This window comes from Catharus ustulatus, chromosome 33 (assembly GCF_009819885.2).
Source record: "Catharus ustulatus isolate bCatUst1 chromosome 33, bCatUst1.pri.v2, whole genome shotgun sequence".
Lineage (NCBI taxonomy): Eukaryota > Metazoa > Chordata > Aves > Passeriformes > Turdidae > Catharus > Catharus ustulatus.
This window is the reverse complement of record NC_046253.1, coordinates 2,006,145-2,022,428: the sequence shown is the minus strand read 5'-3', so window position 1 is coordinate 2,022,428 and position 16,284 is coordinate 2,006,145. Positions and strand designations below refer to the sequence as shown.

The 16,284-nt window shown below is 56.9% G+C and overlaps 2 protein-coding genes across 3 annotated transcripts; one reads left to right on the top strand and one right to left on the bottom strand.

The window, feature by feature from the left end:
- Nucleotides 1–1,095: 1,095 nt before the first annotated feature.
- On the top strand, nucleotides 1,096–15,240 carry SYDE1 (synapse defective Rho GTPase homolog 1). The gene is made up of 10 exons (XM_033083701.1): nucleotides 1,096–1,174; nucleotides 2,616–3,527; nucleotides 4,784–6,406; nucleotides 7,290–7,735; nucleotides 8,528–8,654; nucleotides 10,022–10,173; nucleotides 12,003–12,255; nucleotides 12,577–13,006; nucleotides 14,194–14,200; nucleotides 15,041–15,240. The coding sequence occupies exons 1-10, from the start codon at nucleotides 1,096–1,098 to the stop codon at nucleotides 15,209–15,211; spliced, it is 4,200 nt and encodes a 1,399-aa protein (XP_032939592.1). The 3' UTR covers nucleotides 15,212–15,240.
- On the bottom strand, nucleotides 13,489–14,860 carry LOC117009564 (circumsporozoite protein-like). 2 transcript variants are annotated; one of them, XM_033083817.1, is made up of 2 exons: nucleotides 14,519–14,860; nucleotides 13,489–14,488 (listed from the first exon to the last, which is right to left on the bottom strand). In XM_033083817.1, exons 1-2 carry the CDS (start codon nucleotides 14,818–14,820, stop codon nucleotides 13,738–13,740), a joined length of 1,053 nt encoding a protein of 350 aa, XP_032939708.1. In that variant the 5' UTR covers nucleotides 14,821–14,860; the 3' UTR covers nucleotides 13,489–13,737. The 2 variants fall into 2 exon arrangements, with proteins under 2 accessions (XP_032939708.1, XP_032939709.1); XM_033083818.1 differs by having other exon boundaries at nucleotides 13,489–14,739; nucleotides 14,782–14,812.
- Nucleotides 15,241–16,284: the final 1,044 nt, after the last annotated feature.

Here is a 16,284-nt window from a genome sequence, read left to right as displayed (position 1 = left end):
CGATCCAGCTGTTCCCACCACTCCCAGCAATCCCCATCTCCACCTGGACCCGATCCAAAAGTCCAAACCCCGATCCAGATGTGAATTCTGCCATTCCAGAAGTTCCTACCCCCATTCCAGGGATTCATAACCCCGATCCAGCTGTTTAACCCCCCGATCCAGCTGTTCCCTCCCCATTCCAGCTGTTCCCCCCCTTCTTTCCCCGCCCATTCCAGACTCCAGCTGGATCCGCTCCAGGAATTTCCCCACTACCAATTCCAGATGTGAATTCCCCCATTCCAGAGGTTCACACCCCCATTCCACGGCTCCACACCAACAATCCAGATGTGGACGCCCCCGATCCAGATGTTTAACCCCCGATCCAGCTGTTCCCGCCACTCCCAGCAATCCCCACCTCCACCTGGACCCGATCCAAAAGTCCAAACCCCGATCCAGATGTGAATCCCCCCATTCCAGAGGTTCCTCCCCCCATTCCAGGGCTCCACAGCCCCGATCCAGCTGTTTAACCCCCCTCGTCCAGCTGTTTCCCCCCCCTCATTCCAGCTGTTCTCTCCCTCTTTTCGCCCACCCGTTCCGGACTCCAGCTGGATCCGCTCCAGGGATTCCTCCCCCCAATCCAGATGTGAATTCCCCCATTCCAGAGGTTCACACCCCCATTCTAGGGGTCCACACCCCCGATCCAGCTGTTTAACCCCCCGATCCAGATGTTTAACACCCGATCCAGCTGTTCCCGCCGCTCCCAGCGATCCCCGTCTCCAGCTGGACCCGATCCAAAAGTCCAAACCCCGATCCAGATGTGAATTCCCCCATTCCAAAGGTTCACACCCCCGATCCAGAGCTCCACACCCTCATTCCAGCTGTTTCCCCCCCATTCCAGCTGTTCCCCCGATTCCAGCTGTTCCCCCCCTTCTTTCCCCGCCCGTTCCGGACTACATCTCCCGGCAGCGCCGTCCCGGCAATTCCTTCAGCAATTCGGGAATTCTCCGCTCGCGGCCATCCCGGGCCGGCTCCGCCGCCGCTCCCGGGGCTTGGGGGGTCCCGGGGGGGTCCCGGGGGTCCCCTCGGGGGTCGCGGGGGGTCGCGGGGGGTCCCGGGATGGCGGAGCCGCTGCTGAGCCGGAGCTGGACCCGCCTGAGGCGGAGGGAGCGGCGCGGGGCGGAGGCCGCGGAGGGAGGTAAAGAAATCCCAAAAATTTATTAAAAAATAAAAATAAAAGCGGGAATTTGGGGAGGGGGTTTGGGGAAGGGGAGATGGGGAGGGTAAAGGGGGGAACCCCACCCTAAAAGGGATGCAGTGGGGATGGGAGCCCCACCCTAAAAAGGGATCCCAAAAAAAGGGAAAGATTGGGATCCCAAATTTCCCTTCCGCCTCGATTTACCCCAAAAAGGGAAATTTCGGGAAGGGGACCCCCGGGATGGGACCCCCCACCCTAAAAAGGGATCCTAAAAAAAGGAGAAGTTCGGGAATGGGACCCCAAATTTCCCCAAAAAGGGAAATTCCCGGGAAGGGACCCCCCAAAAAAAGGGAAATTTCGGGAATGGGATCCCCGGGATGGGACCCCCACCCCAAAAGGGATTCAGTGGGAATGGGACCCCCACCCTAAAAATGGATCCCAAAAAAAAGGAAAGTTCAGGAATGGGACCACAAATTTCACACCAAATTTACCCCAAAAAGGGAAATTTCAGGAATGGGACCCCAAATTTTGCCCCCAATTTACCCCAAAAAGGGAAATTCCCAGGATGAGAACCCCAAAAAAGGGGAAACACCCCAGGGTGGGACCCCCACCCCAAAAGGGACTCCCCGGGATGGGACTCCCACCCTAAAAGGGATTCAGTGGGGATGGGAGCCCCATCCTAAAAAGGGATCCCAAAAAAATATAAACTTCAGGAATGGGACCCCAAATTTCCAACCGAATTTACCCCAAAAAGGGAAATTCCCAGGATGGGACCCCCCAAAAAAGAGGAAACACCCCAGGGTGGGACCCCCACCCTAAAAGGGACCCTCGGGATGGGACCCCCACCCTAAAAAGGGATCCTAAAAAAAGGAAAACTTCGGGATGCAAAATTTCCACCCCCCCCAATTTACCCCAAAATTGGAAATTCCCAGGATGGGATCTGCCCCCCAAAAAAGGGGAAATTTTGGGAATGGGACCCCCGGGAATGGGACCCTACCCCAAAATCAGGGAATCCCCAAATCAGAGACCCCCACCCCCCAAAATCAGGATGGGACCCCCACCCCAAATCAGACACCCCCCGAAAATCAGGGACCCTCAAATCAGGGACCCTCAAAACCAGAATGGGAACCCCCCAAATCAGGGACCCTCACCCCAAATCAAGGACCCCACCCCAAAATCAGGGATCTCCCAAAATCAGGATGGGACCCCTCAAATCAGGGACCCTGAAATCAGGAACCCCCACCCCAAAATCAGGGACCCTCCCCCAAAGTCAGGGACCCCACCCCAAAATCAGGGACCCCCAAAACCAGGACGGGACCCTCACCCCAAATCAGGAACCCCTCCTTGATCTTGGGTCCCTCCCAAACTGGGAACCCCCAAAATTGGGAAGGGACCCCAATCCCACACCCGGTGACTTTTGGGGTCTCTTTTGGGGTTTCAGGGAGGTCCCGCCAGAGTGGCTGCAGGGAACCCCAAAATCATCGCGAGGAACCCCAAAATCATCGCGGGGAACCCCAAAATCACCGCAAAGAACCTCAAAACCATCGTGGGGAACCCCAAAATCGCCTCGAGGAACCCCAAAATCGCCTCGAGGAACTCCAAAATTATCGTGAGGAATCCCAAAATCATCGTGGGGAACCCCGAAATCGCCTCGGGGAGCCCCAAAATCGCCACGAGGACCCCAAAAATCGCCACGAGGAATCCCAAAATCGCTTCGGGGATCCCAAAAATCGCCACGAAGAACCCGAAAATCGATGGGAGAACCCCAAAAATCAGTACAAGGAGTCCCAAAATCGCCTCGGAGAACCCCAAAATCGCCACGAGGACCCCAAAAATCACAGGAAGGAACCCCAAAATCGATGGGAGGACCTCAAAAATCATCGCAAGGAGCTCCAAAATCGCCTTGGAGAGTCCCAAAATCGATGGGAGGACCCCAAAAATCCCGACGAGGAACCCCAAAATCATCGCGGGGATCCCCAAAATCGCCACGAGGAACCCCAAAATCGCCACGAGGACCCCAAAAATCATGGCAAGGAGCCCCAAAATCGCTTCGAGGAGCCCCAAAATCGCTGCCGGCAGGAGCCGCAGCCCAAGGGGGGGTCCCCGATTTTGGGGGGTCCCGGCAGAGCCCCCGGGGCCGGCGCGTACCTGCAGAGCCTGGAGCGCAGCAGCCGCCGCTGGCTGCTGGCCGGGAGGGGGACACCGGGGACACTGGGGACATTGGGGACACCGGGGACAGCAGGGGACACCGGGCACAGCGACAGCGGCGGCGACATCTGGTACAACCCCATCCCCGAGGAGGGGACGGCGAGAGGGGTGGGGACAGCGGAGCGACACCGGGAGGAGGACAGCGGTGAGGGGACATGGACCGGGGCGGGGGACATGGGTTGGTGGCTGGGGACATTGTCATGGGTGGAGGGACGTTGTCGTGAGGTTGGGGACATTGTCCTGGGTGGGGGGACATTGTCGTGGGGTTAGGGACATGGCCTGAGGGTTGGGGACATTGTCATGGGGGTGGGGACATGGCCTGGGGGATGGGGACATTGTCCTGAGGGTGGGGATATTTTCATGGGTTTGGGGACATTGTCTTGGAGGGGAAACATTGTCCTGGGGGTGGGGACATTGTCCAGGGGACGGGGACATGGCCTGGGGGTTGGGGACATGGCCTGGGGTTGGGGACATTGTCATGGGGTCGGGGACATGGCCTGGGGTCCTGGGGATTTGGGACATTGTCGTGGGGTTGGGGACATTATGCTGGGGGTTGGGGACATGGCCCGGGGTTGGGGACATGGCCCGGGGTTGGGGACATTGTCATGTGGAGGGGGTCACATTGTCCAGGGGTCCTGGGGACATTGTCATGGGATTGGGGACATTGTGCTGGGGGTTGGGGACATTGTCATGGGTTGGGGACATGGCCCGGGGTTGTGGACATTGTCATGGGTGTGGGGACATTGTCCTGGGAGTGGGGAACATTGTGCTGGAGTCCTGGGGACATTGTCATAGGATTGGGGACATGGCCTGGGGGATGGGGACATGGCCTGGGGGGTTGGGGACATTGTCCTGAGGGTGGGGATATTTTCGTGGGTTTGGGGACATTGTCTTGGAGGGGGGACATTGTCCTGCTGAAACTCTGAACCCAGTGTCCCCAATGTCCCCTGCACCCCACAGACCTTATCCCCAATGTCCCCAGTGTCCCTGTCCCCATCACTCCCAGTACCTTTGAGCCCCCTCCCCATCATTCCCAGTGCTCCCAGTCCCACCCCCAGTCTCCCCAGTTCCCCCCGAGCCCCCTCCCCACCATTCCCAGTGTCCCCAAAACCCATCCCCATCATTCCCAGTGCCCCCAGTTCCTCTCCCAGTGTTCCCAGTTCCTCTCCCAGTCCTCCCATTCCCACTCCCACCAGTCCCAGTTCCCCCTAAGCCCCCTCCCCATCATTCCCAGTGCTCCCAGTCCCACTCCCAGTTCCCCCTGAGCCCCCTCCCCACCATTCCCAGTGTCCCCAAACCCCATCCCCAGTTCCCCTCCCAGTGCCCCCAGTTCCTCTCCCAGTACCCCCAGTACTCTCCCAGCGCTCCCAGTCCCCACTGACCGTGCCCTTCCCCCCACAGGAACCCCTGCAGCCCCCTCCCCACCCCCAGACCCCCTCCCCACCCTCCCCAAACCGCGCCCCCCAGGCCGGGTGCGGCGCCTCTCGCTGAAGCTGCGGCGGAAGCTGAGCCTGAGGAGCCCCCGGAGCCCGAACCCGGCACCCCCCGAGGCGCAGCGGGAACCCCGGAACGTTCTGGGCCGGTACCACCTGGACAGCAGCGTGGCCTGGGCACTGACCACAGCACTGTCCGGTCTGACCGGACATCGAGGCTGCGGCCGCTCCCCGGAGAGCCCGGCCACACCCACGGCGGGTCCTGCGAGTCCAGAAAGTTCTGGAAGTCCAGAAAGTCCTGGAAGCCCAGAAAATTCTGGAAGTCAAGAAAGTTCTGGAGGTTCTGGAGGTCCTGGAGGTTCTAGAGGTTTTAAAGGTCCTGGAGGTTCTGGAAGTCCAGAAAGTTCTGGACGTTCTGGAGGTTCTAAAGGTTCTAAAGGTCCTGGAGGTTCTGGGCGTTCTAGAGATCCTGGAGGTTCTGGAAGTCCAGAAAGTCTGGGATGTTTTGGGGGTTCTAGAGGTTCTGGAGGTTCTAGAGATCCTGAAGGTTCTGGAGGTCCTGGAAGTCCAGAAAGTCATGGAGGTTTTGGAGGTTCTAGAGGTCCTGGAAGTCCAGAAATTCCTGGATGTTTTGGGGGTTCTAGAGGTTCTAAAGGTCTTGGACCTTTTGGGGGTTCTAGAGATCCTCGAGGTTCTGGAGGTCCTGGAAGTCCAGAAAGTCCTGGAGGTTCTCGAGGTCCTGGAAGTCCTCAAAGTCCTGAAGGTTCTGGAGGTTCTGGATTTCCTGGAAGTCCCAAAGGTCCAGGAGGTTCTGGAGGTTCTGGATTTCCTGGAAGTCCCAAAGGTTCTGGAGGTTCTGGATTTCCTGGAAGTCCCAGGCGTTCTGGAAGTCCCAAAGGTCCAGGAGATTCTGGAGGTTCCAGAGGTCCTGGAAGTCCTCAAGGTCCTGGAACTCCAGAAAGTCCTGGAAGTCCCAAAGGTGCAGAAAGTCCTGGAGGTTCTGAAGGTCCTGGAAGTCTTAAAGGTCCAGAAAGTCCTCGAAGTTCTGGAAGCCCACGAGGTCCTGGAAGTCCCAAAGGTCCTGGAAGTGCTCAAGGTCCTGGAAGTCCCAAAGGTCCTGAAAGTCCAAAAGGTTCTGGAGGTCCTGGAAGTCCCAAAGATCCTGGAGGTCCCAGAAGTCCAGGAAGTCCCAAAGGTCCAGGAAGCCCAAAAGGTCCTGGAGGTCCAGGAGGTTCTGGAGGTTCTGGAGGTCCTGGAAGCCCCGATCTGGATCTGGCCTCGTTCCGCCCGTACTGGACCCCGTCCGTCCCGCCCTCCTCGGCGCTGTCCGGCCTGCTGAGCGTCCAGCTGCGCGCCCTGAGCCCGGCCTGGCCCCAGAGCATCTCCTGCGTCCTCCAAGTGGACGGAGAGAGCCGAGCTCGGACCTCGGCCATGGCCGGAGCGGCCGAATTCCGGCGCCTCGAGCACAGCTTCAACCTGGAGCTGGACGCGGCGCGGCGCCTCGGGGCCGCCGTGCTGGCCTGGAACGGCTCGGACGGCCGGAGCCGCCTGCTGGGGCACGGAGCCGTGGGGCTGGCACAGGTGTTTGAAGGTAATTCGGGGGTTGGGGGTTGGGCGGTGGTTTGGGGATTTTTAAAATTTTTTTTACATTTTTAAAATTTTTTGGGGGATTTATTGGGATTTTTTGGGGATTTTTTTGGGATTTTTTGGGGTTTTTTGGGATTTTTGGGGGATTTTTGGGGGACTTTATTGGGATTTTTTGGGGTTTTTCTGGGAATTTTTTTGGATTTTTTGGGGGGATTTTTGGGATTTTTTTGGGATTTAAAAAAAATTTTTCGGGATATATTTGGATTTTTTGGGGATTTTTTTTTTGGTATTTTTTTGGGATTTTTAAAAAATTTTTTGGGATTTATTGGGATTTTTTAAGGATTTTTGGGGGATTTTTTGGGATTTCTTTGAGATATTTTTTTGATTTTTAAAAAATTTTTGGAGGATTTATTGGGATTTTTTGGAGAATTTTTTGGGATTTTTTGTGGATTTCTTTGGGATTTTGGGGGGATTTTTTTGGGATTTTTTAGGGATTTTTTTTTGATTTTTAAAAATTTATTGGGGATTTTTTTTTTGAGGCTTTTTTGTTTTTCTGGGAGATTTTTGGGATATTTTTGGGATTTTTTTTGATTTTTGGGGATTTTTTTTCTGATTTTTGGGGGCATTTTTGGGGGATTTTTTGGGGGATTTTTGGGGATTTATTTGGGTATTTTGGGGGGATTTTTGGGGATTTTTTTGTCCCTCTGTCCGTCTGTCCCCCTCTCCCCAGTGGTGTCCCTCTGTCCCCATGGCTGTCCCTCCTTCCCCATAGCTGTTCCTCTGTCCCTCTGTCCGTCTGCCCCTCTGTCCCTGTGTCCCTGTGTCCCCATGGCTGTCCCTCTGTCCCTCTGACCCCAGTGATGTCCCTGTGTCCGTCTGTCCCTCAGGTGGCCGCACTCAGTCCCTGGCCCTGCAGCTGCAGCCCCGCGGTGTCCTGTACCTGCGGTTGAGCCTCGTCCAGCTCCGGCCGTGTCCGGCCCCGTGTCCAGTGCCATGTCCAGTGCCATGTCCAGCAGAGTGTCCAGCCCAGTGTCCAGCCCAGTGTCCAGCATCGTGTCCAGCCCAACTCCAGCCGTGTCCAGCACCATGTCCAGCCCAATGTCCAGCCCAACTCCAGCCGTGTCCAGCCCAATGTCCAGCCCAACTCCAGCCATGTCCAGTCCAGTGTCCAGCCCCAGCCCAGTGTCCGGCCCCGGCCCCGTGTCCGGCCGCGCGCCCCCCGCGGGTGTTCGGGGCGGATTTGGGGGCGCTGGTGGCGCGGGAGGGGAGACCCGGGGGGGTCCCGCGGATCCTGGAGCGGTGCCTGGGGGAGATCGAGCGCCGCGGCCTCACGGTGAGTGACCACCAGTGACCACCAGTGACCAGGAGTAACCAGGAGTGACTGGGAGTGACCACCAGTGACCACCAGTGACCAGGGAGTGACCAGGAGTGATTGGGAGTGACCATGAGTGACCAGGGGCTGGGGGAGTGACCAGGGGTGACCAGGAGTGACCACCAGTGGCGAAGGAGTGACCATCAGTGACCAGAGGTGATCAGGGGCTGGGAGAGTGACCACAAGTGACCAGGAGTGACCACCATTGACCAGGAGTAACCAGGAGTGACTGGGAGTGACCACCAGTGACCACCAGTGACCAGGGAGTGACCAGGTGGTGGTGGGGCTGACCAGTGGCCACAGAGTGACCAGTGGCCGCAGAGTGACCAGTGGTCACCCCCAGGTGGTCAGGATGACCAGTGGCCACAGAGTGACCGGTAACCAGGGGATGACCATGTGACTGGGTGATGACCAGTGACTGGAGAGTGACCAATGACCAGAGAGTGACCAGTGGCTGGCAGTGACCAGTGAGTGGAGAGTGACCAGTGGCCGCAGAGTGACCAGTGGTCACCCGCAGGTGGTGTGGTTGTGACCAGTGGTCACTCCCAGTTGGTGTGGATGACCAGTGGCCGCAGAGTGACCAGTGGTCACCTGCAGGTGGTCAGGATGACCAGTGGTCGCAGAGTGACCAGTGGTCACCCGCAGGTGGTCAGGATGACCAGTGGTCACTCCCAGGTGGTGAGGATGACCAGTGGTCACCCGCAGGTGGTGTGGATGACCAGTGGCCGCAGAGTGACCAGTGGTCACCCGCAGGTGGTGGGGCTGTACCGGCTCTGCGGCTCGGCCGCGGCCAAGAAGGAGCTCAGGGAGGCCTTCGAGAGGGACAGCGCGGCCGTGACCCTGTCCGAGCGCCTCTGGCCGGACATCAACGTGGTCACTGGTGAGTGGACACTGGGGACACCTTGGGAACACCTTGGGGACATCTTGGGGACACCCAGGGAGGGAATTTGGGGTGAATTTGGGGGATTTTTTGGGAGGTGAAAAGGGAGATTTCAATACCAAAAATGGAATCCTGGTCCCCAAAATGGGATCCCAGTACCCAAAAATGGGATCCCAAAATGGGATCTCAGCCCCAAAATGGGATCCCAAAATGGGATCTCAGCCCCAAAATGGGATCCTGGTCTCACAATTGCATCTGGACCCCAAATTGGGATCCCAGTACCCAAAACAGGATCCTGGCTCCAAAATGGGATCCTGGTCCCACTATGGGATCCCAGTACCCAAAAATGGGATCCCAAAATGGGATCTCAGCCCCAAAATGGGATCCCAAAATGGAATCTTGGTCCCATAATGGGATCCCAAAATGGAATCCTGGTCCCAAAATGGGATCCCAGAATGGGATCTCAACCACAAATTGGGATCTCAGCCCCAAATTTGGATCCCGGTCCCAAAATGGGATCCTGGTCCCACAATGGGATCCCAGCATGGGATCTCAGCCCCAGAACGGGATCCCAGCCCCAAAAATGGGATCCCAGCCCCAAAAATGGGATCCTGGTCCCACAGTAAGATTCCAAAATGGGATCTCAGCCCCAAATTGAGACCCAGTACCCAAAATGGTATCTCAACCCCACAATGGGATCCTGTTCCCAAAACGGGATCCCAGTACCCAAAATGGGATCCTGGTCCCAAAAACAGGATCCCAGCCCCCACAATGGGATCCCAGTATCCAAAATGGGATCCTGGTCCCAAAAACAGGATCCCAGCCCCCACAATGGGATCAGGACCCCACAGTGGGACCTCATTCCCAGGGGTCCTGAAGGATTTCCTGCAGGAGCTGCCCTTGTCCCCAGTCCCTGACCCCAAAATGGGATCCCAGCCCCAGAAATGGGGATCCCTGTGCCCACAAATGGGATTCCATGACCCAAAATGGGATCTCAACCCCACAATGAGATCCTGGTCCCAAAATGGGATCCTGGTCCCAAAAACGGGATCTTGACCCCAAAAACGGGATGTCGGCCGCACAATGGGATCCCAGCTCCACAAATGGGGGTCCCAGTACCCACAAATGGGATCCTGGTCCCAAAATGGGATCCCAGCCCTACAATGGGATCCTGGTCCCAAAAGTGGGATCTTGACCCCCACAATGGGACTCCAGTACCCAAAATGGGATCCTGGTCCAAAAATGGGATCTTGACCCCCACGATGGGATCCCAGTACCCAAAAATGGGATCCTGTTCCCAAAAACGTGATCCCAGCCCCACAGTGGGACCCCATCCCCTGAAGAGTCCCCCGATCCCACATTTCCAGGGGTGGTGAAGGATTTCCTGCGGGAGCTGCCGTCCCCGCTGGTGCCGCCCCGGCTGCAGCGCTCGGTGCTCGAGGCCATGGCCCAGAGACCCCCCCGGGACCCCCCCGGGGACCCCACGGCCCTGCTGGAGTGCCTGGCACCCCCGGAGAGGGTGGGAATGGGATTGGGATTATCGGGATTGGGAATGGGGGCTGGAGTGCCTGGGACCCCCGGAGAGGGTGGGAATGGGATTGGGATTATTGGGATTGGGAATGGGATTGGGATTGGGAATGGGGGCTGGAGTGCCTGGGACCCCTGGAGAGGGTGGGAATGGGATTGGGATTATCGGGATTGGGAATGGGGGCTGGAGTGCCTGGGACCCCCGGAGAGGGTGGGAATGGGATTGGGATTGGGATTGGGAATGGGGGCTGGAGTGCCTGGGACCCCTGGAGAGGGTGGGAATGGGATTGGGATTATCGGGATTGGGAATGGGGGCTGGAGTGCCTGGGACCCCCGGAGAGGGTGGGAATGGGATTGGGATTGGGATTGGGAATGGGGGCTGGAGTGCCTGGGACCCCTGGAGAGGGTGGGAATGGGATTGGGATTATCGGGATTGGGAATGGGGGCTGGAGTGCCTGGGACCCTGGAGAGGGTGGGAATGGGATTGGGGTGGGAATGGGATTGGGATTATTGGGATTGGGATTATTGGGATTGGGGTGGGAATGGGATTGGGATTATTGGGATGGGAATGGGATTGGGATTGGGGTGGGAATGGGATTGGGATTGGAATTGGGGTGGGAATATGGGATTGGGAGTCTGGAGTGCCTGGGACCCCCGGAGAGGGTGGGAACGGGATTGGGGTGGGAATGGGATTTGGATTATTGGGATTGGGAGTTGGATTGGGATTGGGGTGGGATTGGGATTATTGGGACTGGGGTGGGAATGTGGGCTGGAGTGGCTGGGACCCTTGGAGAGTGTGGGAACGGGATTGGGATTATTGGGATTGGGGTGGGAATGAGGGATTGGGGTGGGAATGGGATTGGGGTGGGAATGAGGGAATGGGGTGGGAATGGGATTGGGATTGGGATTATTGGGATTGGGGTGGGAATGGGGATTGGAGTGCCTGGGACCCCTGGAGAGGGTGGGAATATGGGAATGGGATTATTGGGATCGGGATTGGGGAGGGAACGGGGGATTGGACGCCTGGGACCTCCAGAGAGGGTGGGAACGGGATTGGGATTATTGGGATTATTGGGATTGGGATTGGGATTGGGATTGGGGTGGGAAGGGGGGCTGGAGTGCTTGAAACCCCAGGAGAGGGTGGGAATATGGGAATGGGATTGAGATTAGGGTGGGTATGGGATTGGGATTGGGAATGGGGGATTGGAGTGCCTGAGACCCCCAGAGAGGGTGGGGGTGGGATTGGGAATGTGGGAATATGGGATTGGGGTGGGAATAATGGGAATAATGGGAATGGGGACAATGGGAATAATGGGAATGGGAATAATGGGAATGGGAATAATGGGAATAGGGAATGGGAATTTATGGGAGTGGGGAATGGGAATAATGGGAATGGGAATAGTGGGAATAATGGCAGTAATGGGAATAATGGGAGTAATGGGAATAATGGGAATAATGGGAATAATGGGAATAATGGGAATGGGGAATGGAATAATGGGAATAATGGGAATAATGGGAATAATGGGAATAGGGATAATGGGAATAATGGGAATGATGGAAATGATGGGAATAGGGAATGGGAATAATGGCAATAATGGGAATAATGGAAATAATGAGAATATTGGGAACAATGGGAATGGGAATAATGGGAATAATGGTAATGGGGAATGGGAATAATGGGAAGAATGGGAATAATGGGAAGAATGGGAAGAATGGGAATAGGGAATGGGAGTGCACAGCTGCCACCCCAGGTGAGTGCCCCCCCCAGGTGAGTGTCCCCCCCACCGCCGGGTGACGCCGGCGCTGTCCCCGTGTCCCCAGGCCACGCTGGCCCGGCTGCTGTCCCACCTGAGCCTGGTGGCGGCGCTGCAGCGCTGGAACCGCATGGGCGCGCAGAACCTGGCGCTGTGCTTCGGGCCCGTGCTGCTGCCCCGGGGACAGCAGGGACACCCCCGGGGACACCTGGGACACCAGCAGGGCCACCAAGGCCGCCCCCCCGGAGAGGATGAGGAGGGAGGAGTGGATTTCAAGAGGCACCTGGAGGTGCTGCTTTACCTGCTGAGGGTGTGGCCAGGTGAGGGGACACGGACGGGAGGGGAGGGGACACCTGAGGGGACACAGCTGGGAGGGGACACCTGAGGGGACACCTGAGGGGACACAGCTGGGAGGGGACACAGCTGGGAGGGGAGGGGACACCTCGAGAGGCGAGGGGACACCTGAGGGGACACACCTGAGGAGGGGACACACCTGGGATGTGACACCTGAGGAGGGGAGGGGACACACCTGAGGAGAGGAGGGGACACAGCTGGGAGGGGAGGGGACATCTAGGGGCTGCAGGGGACACCTGCACAGGTGACAGGTGGCACTGACCCCGTGTCCCTTCCTGTCCCTGCAGTTCCCCCGCTCCCGGCTTGGGTCGAGTGCCCCCGGGGCCACCCCCCGATGGTGGCCCAGGGTGACTCCGAGGTGGCCCAGGGTGACCTCGTGGTAGCCCAGGGTGACCCCGTGGTGGCCCAGGGTGGCCCCGTGGTGGCCATGGGCTCGCCCCCCGTGGTGGCCCGGTCGCGGCCGAGGGGCCCCGAGAGCCCCCCCAGCAATCGCTACGCGGGGGATTGGAGCGTGTGCGACCCCCAAAGCCCAACCCAAATCCTGCCCCAAATCCCACCCCAAAATCTGCCCCAAATCCCGCCCCAAAAACCGCCCCAAATCCCGCCCCAAAGCCGGGAATTGCCCAGGGATGGACACGGCGACACCGTGGGGACAGTGCCCCAAAAACCACCCCAAAGTCTGTTCCAAATTCCACCCCAAATCCCACCTGAAATCCCGTCCCAAATCCCATCCCAAATCCCACCCCAAAAACGTCCCCAAACCTTGTCCCTAATCCCACCCCAAAATCCGCCCCAAATCCTGCCCCAAAGCCCGCCCCAAATTCCACCCCAAAAACCGCCCCAAAGCCCATCCCAAAGACCGTCCAAAATTCCATCCCAAAGCCCAACCCAAATCCTGTCCCCAAATCCTGTCCCAAAACCGGGGACAGCCCGGGGACAGCGATGACGACACCGTGGGGACAGTGCCTCAAAAACCGCCCCAAAACCTGTCCCAAATTCCATCCCAAAGCCCGACCCAAATCTCACCCGAAATCCCATCCCAAAACCTGTCCCAAAACCTGCCCCAAAGCTCGTCCCAAAGCCCGTCCCAAATCCCATCCCAAAACCCGTCCCAAACTCCATCCCAAAGCTCGTCCCAAATTCCATCCCAAAGCTTGTCCCAAATCCCATCCCAAATCCCGTCCCAAATCCCATCCCAAAGCTCGTCCCAAATTCCATCCCAAAGCCCGTCCCAAATCCCGGCTCAGGAGCAACCCCAAAACCTGCCCCAAAATTTGTTCTGGACTCAACCTCGGCCCCCATCCCAAATCCCACCCCAAAATTCGCCCCAACCCCGCCCTAGGACCCGGACCCCGCCCCAAAACGCGTCCTGGACCCAATCCCAAAATCCACCCCAAACCTTGCCAGGGGATTTGGGGTTGGGGGTGGATTTGGGGTCGGATTTGGGGTCAGTGGCAGATTCGGGGCCGGGGCGGGATTTGGGGTTGGAGGAAGATTTGGGGCTGGGTTTGGGGGTCTGATTTGGGTTTGGGGTCGGGGCCAGGGCCAGATTTGGGGGTCAGGGCAGGATTTGAGGTCAAGGCAGGATTTGGGGTCGGATTTGAGGTTGGGGCAGGATTTGGGGTCAGGGGAAAACTTAGGCCTGGATTTAGGGTCGGGGCTGGATTTGGGGTCAGGGCTGGATTTGAGATTGGTTTTGGAGTCAGATTTGGTGTCAGGGTCAGATTTGGGGTCAGGGCCGGATTTGAGATCTGATTTGGGGTCAGGACCAGATTTGGGGTTGAATTTGGGCTTGGGGTCAGGGCCGCATTTGGGGTCCGGGCAGGATTTGGGGTCGAATTTGAGGTCGGGGCAGGATTTGGGGTCCGGGGAAAATTTGGGGCTGGATTTTGGGTCTGATTTAGGTTTGGGGTCAGGGAAGGATTTGGGGTCGGGGCAGGATTTGGGGTCAGATTTAGAGTCTGGGCCAGATTCGAAGTCAGGGCTGGATTTGGGGTTGGGGCCGGATTTGGGGTTGAGGTCGGATTTGGGGTCAAATTTGGGGTCTGATTTAGTTTTGGGGTCAGGGCCAGATTTGAGATCTGATTTGGGGTCAGATTTGGTTTTGGGGTCAGGGCCAGATTTGGGGTTGGGGCTGGATTTGGGGTCAGATTTGGGGTCAGGGTCGGATTTGAGATTGGATTTGGGGTCCGATTTGGAGTCGGGGTCAGATTTGGGGCCAGATTTGGGGTCGGGGCCAGATTTGGGGTCAGATTTGGGTTTGAGGCAGGATTTGGAGTCAGGGTCAGATTTGGGTTTGGGGTCAGATTTGGGGTCAGATTTGAGGTCAGGGCCAGATTTGGGGTTGAATTTGGGTTTGGGGTCAGCATCAGATTTGGGTTTGAGGCGGGATTTAGGGTCAGGGCCAGATTTGGGGTCAGGGCCAGATTTGGGGCTGGATTTGGGGTCAGATTTGGGTTTGGGGTCAGATTTGGGGCCGGATTTGGGGTCAAGGCCAGATTTGGGGTTGAATTTGGGTTTGGGGTCAGCATCAGATTTGGGGTTGGATTTGGGGTCAGGGCCAGATTTGGGGCAGGATTTGGGGTCGGGGCCAGATTTGGGTTTGGATTTGGGGTCAGATTTGGGGTTTGGGGTCAGGGCCAGATTTGGGGCCGGATTTGGGTTTGGGGGTCAGATTTGGGGTCAGGGCTGGATTTGGGGTCAGATTTGGGGTCAGGTTTGGGTTTGAGGCAGGATTTGGGGTCAGGGGTGGATTTGGGGTCAGATTTGGGGTCAGGGTTGGATTTGGGGTCAGGGCCGGATTTGGGGTCAGATTTGGGATCAGATTTGGGGTCAGGCCCCCGGTTGACCCTGAAGGATTTCGATGCCCTGATCCGGGAGCTGGAGCAGGAGCTGGGGACGCGCCCGGACGTGGGGCTGTGACCCCAAATCCCCCAAAACTCTCCCCAAAAATCCCCTCCCCAAAATCCACCCCAAAAAAATGCCCACACCCCAAATTCTGCACCCCAAATTCTGCACCCCAAACCCCGCACCCCAAACCCCACACCCCAAATTTTGCACCCCAAATTTCCCACCCCAATCCCAGCACTTCTGGAACACAGAAATTTGGGGGTCCTGGGGCAAATTTGGGGGTTCTGGGGTTAAATTTGGGGGGTTCTGGGGTAAATTTTGGGGTCCTGGGGTAAATTTTGGGGGATTTTGGTAAATTTGAAGTTTCTGGAGTAAATTTGGATTTTCTGGGGCAAATTTTGGGGAGTTCTGGGGTAAAATTTTGGGTTTTCTGGAGTAAAATTTGGGGTCCTGGGGCAAATTTTGGGGGGTTCTGGGGTAAATTTGGGGGATTTTGGTAAATTTGAAGTTTCTGGGGTAAATTTGAATTTCCTGGGGCAAATTTTAGGGAGTTCTGGGGTAAGTTTTTAGAGGGTTCTGGAGCAAATTTTGGGGGATTCCTGGGGTAAATTTGGGGGTTCGGGGGTAAATTTGGATTTCCTGGGTAAAATTTGGGGATCCTGGGATAAAATCTGGGGGAGTCTGGGGCAAATTTTGGGGTCCTGGGGTAAAATTTGTGGTCCTGGGGTAAATTTTGGGGGTTCTGGGGTAAATTTTGGGGTCTTCTGGGGTAAAATTTGTGGTCCTGGGTCAAATCTGGGGGTTCTGGGGTTAAATTTTGGGGTCCTGGAGTAAAATTTGGGGTGTCCTGGGGTTAAAATTTGGGGTCCTGGTGCAAATTTTGGGGTCCTGGGGCAAATTTTGGGGAGTTCTGGGGCAAAATTTGGGGGATTTTGGTAAATTTGAAGTTTCTGGGGTAAATTTGGATTTCCTGGGGCAAATTCTGGGGGGTTCTTGTGGTAAATTCGGGGGCTTTTGGAAAATTTGGAATTTTTGGAGTAAATTTGGATTTCGTGGGGCAAATTTTGGGGAGTTCTGGGGCAAATTTTGGGGGTTCTGGGGTAAATTTTGGGGGATTTTGGTAAATTTGAAGCTTCTGGGATAAA

Coding starts and splice junctions, on each gene's coding strand:
- LOC117009564 (XM_033083817.1), bottom strand. CDS start 14,820: ATGCTGACCCCAAACCCAAATTCAACCCCAAATCTGGCCTTGACCCCA. Junction 14,489..14,518: donor ACCCCAAATCTGGCCCCGAC/CCCAAATCTGGC, acceptor TCTGACCCCGAC/TCCAAATCGGACCCCAAATC.
- SYDE1 (XM_033083701.1), top strand. CDS start 1,096: ATGGCGGAGCCGCTGCTGAGCCGGAGCTGGACCCGCCTGAGGCGGAGG. Junction 10,174..12,002: donor GCCTGGCACCCCCGGAGAGG/GTGGGAATGGGA, acceptor CCGTGTCCCCAG/GCCACGCTGGCCCGGCTGCT. Junction 12,256..12,576: donor CCTGCTGAGGGTGTGGCCAG/GTGAGGGGACAC, acceptor CTGTCCCTGCAG/TTCCCCCGCTCCCGGCTTGG.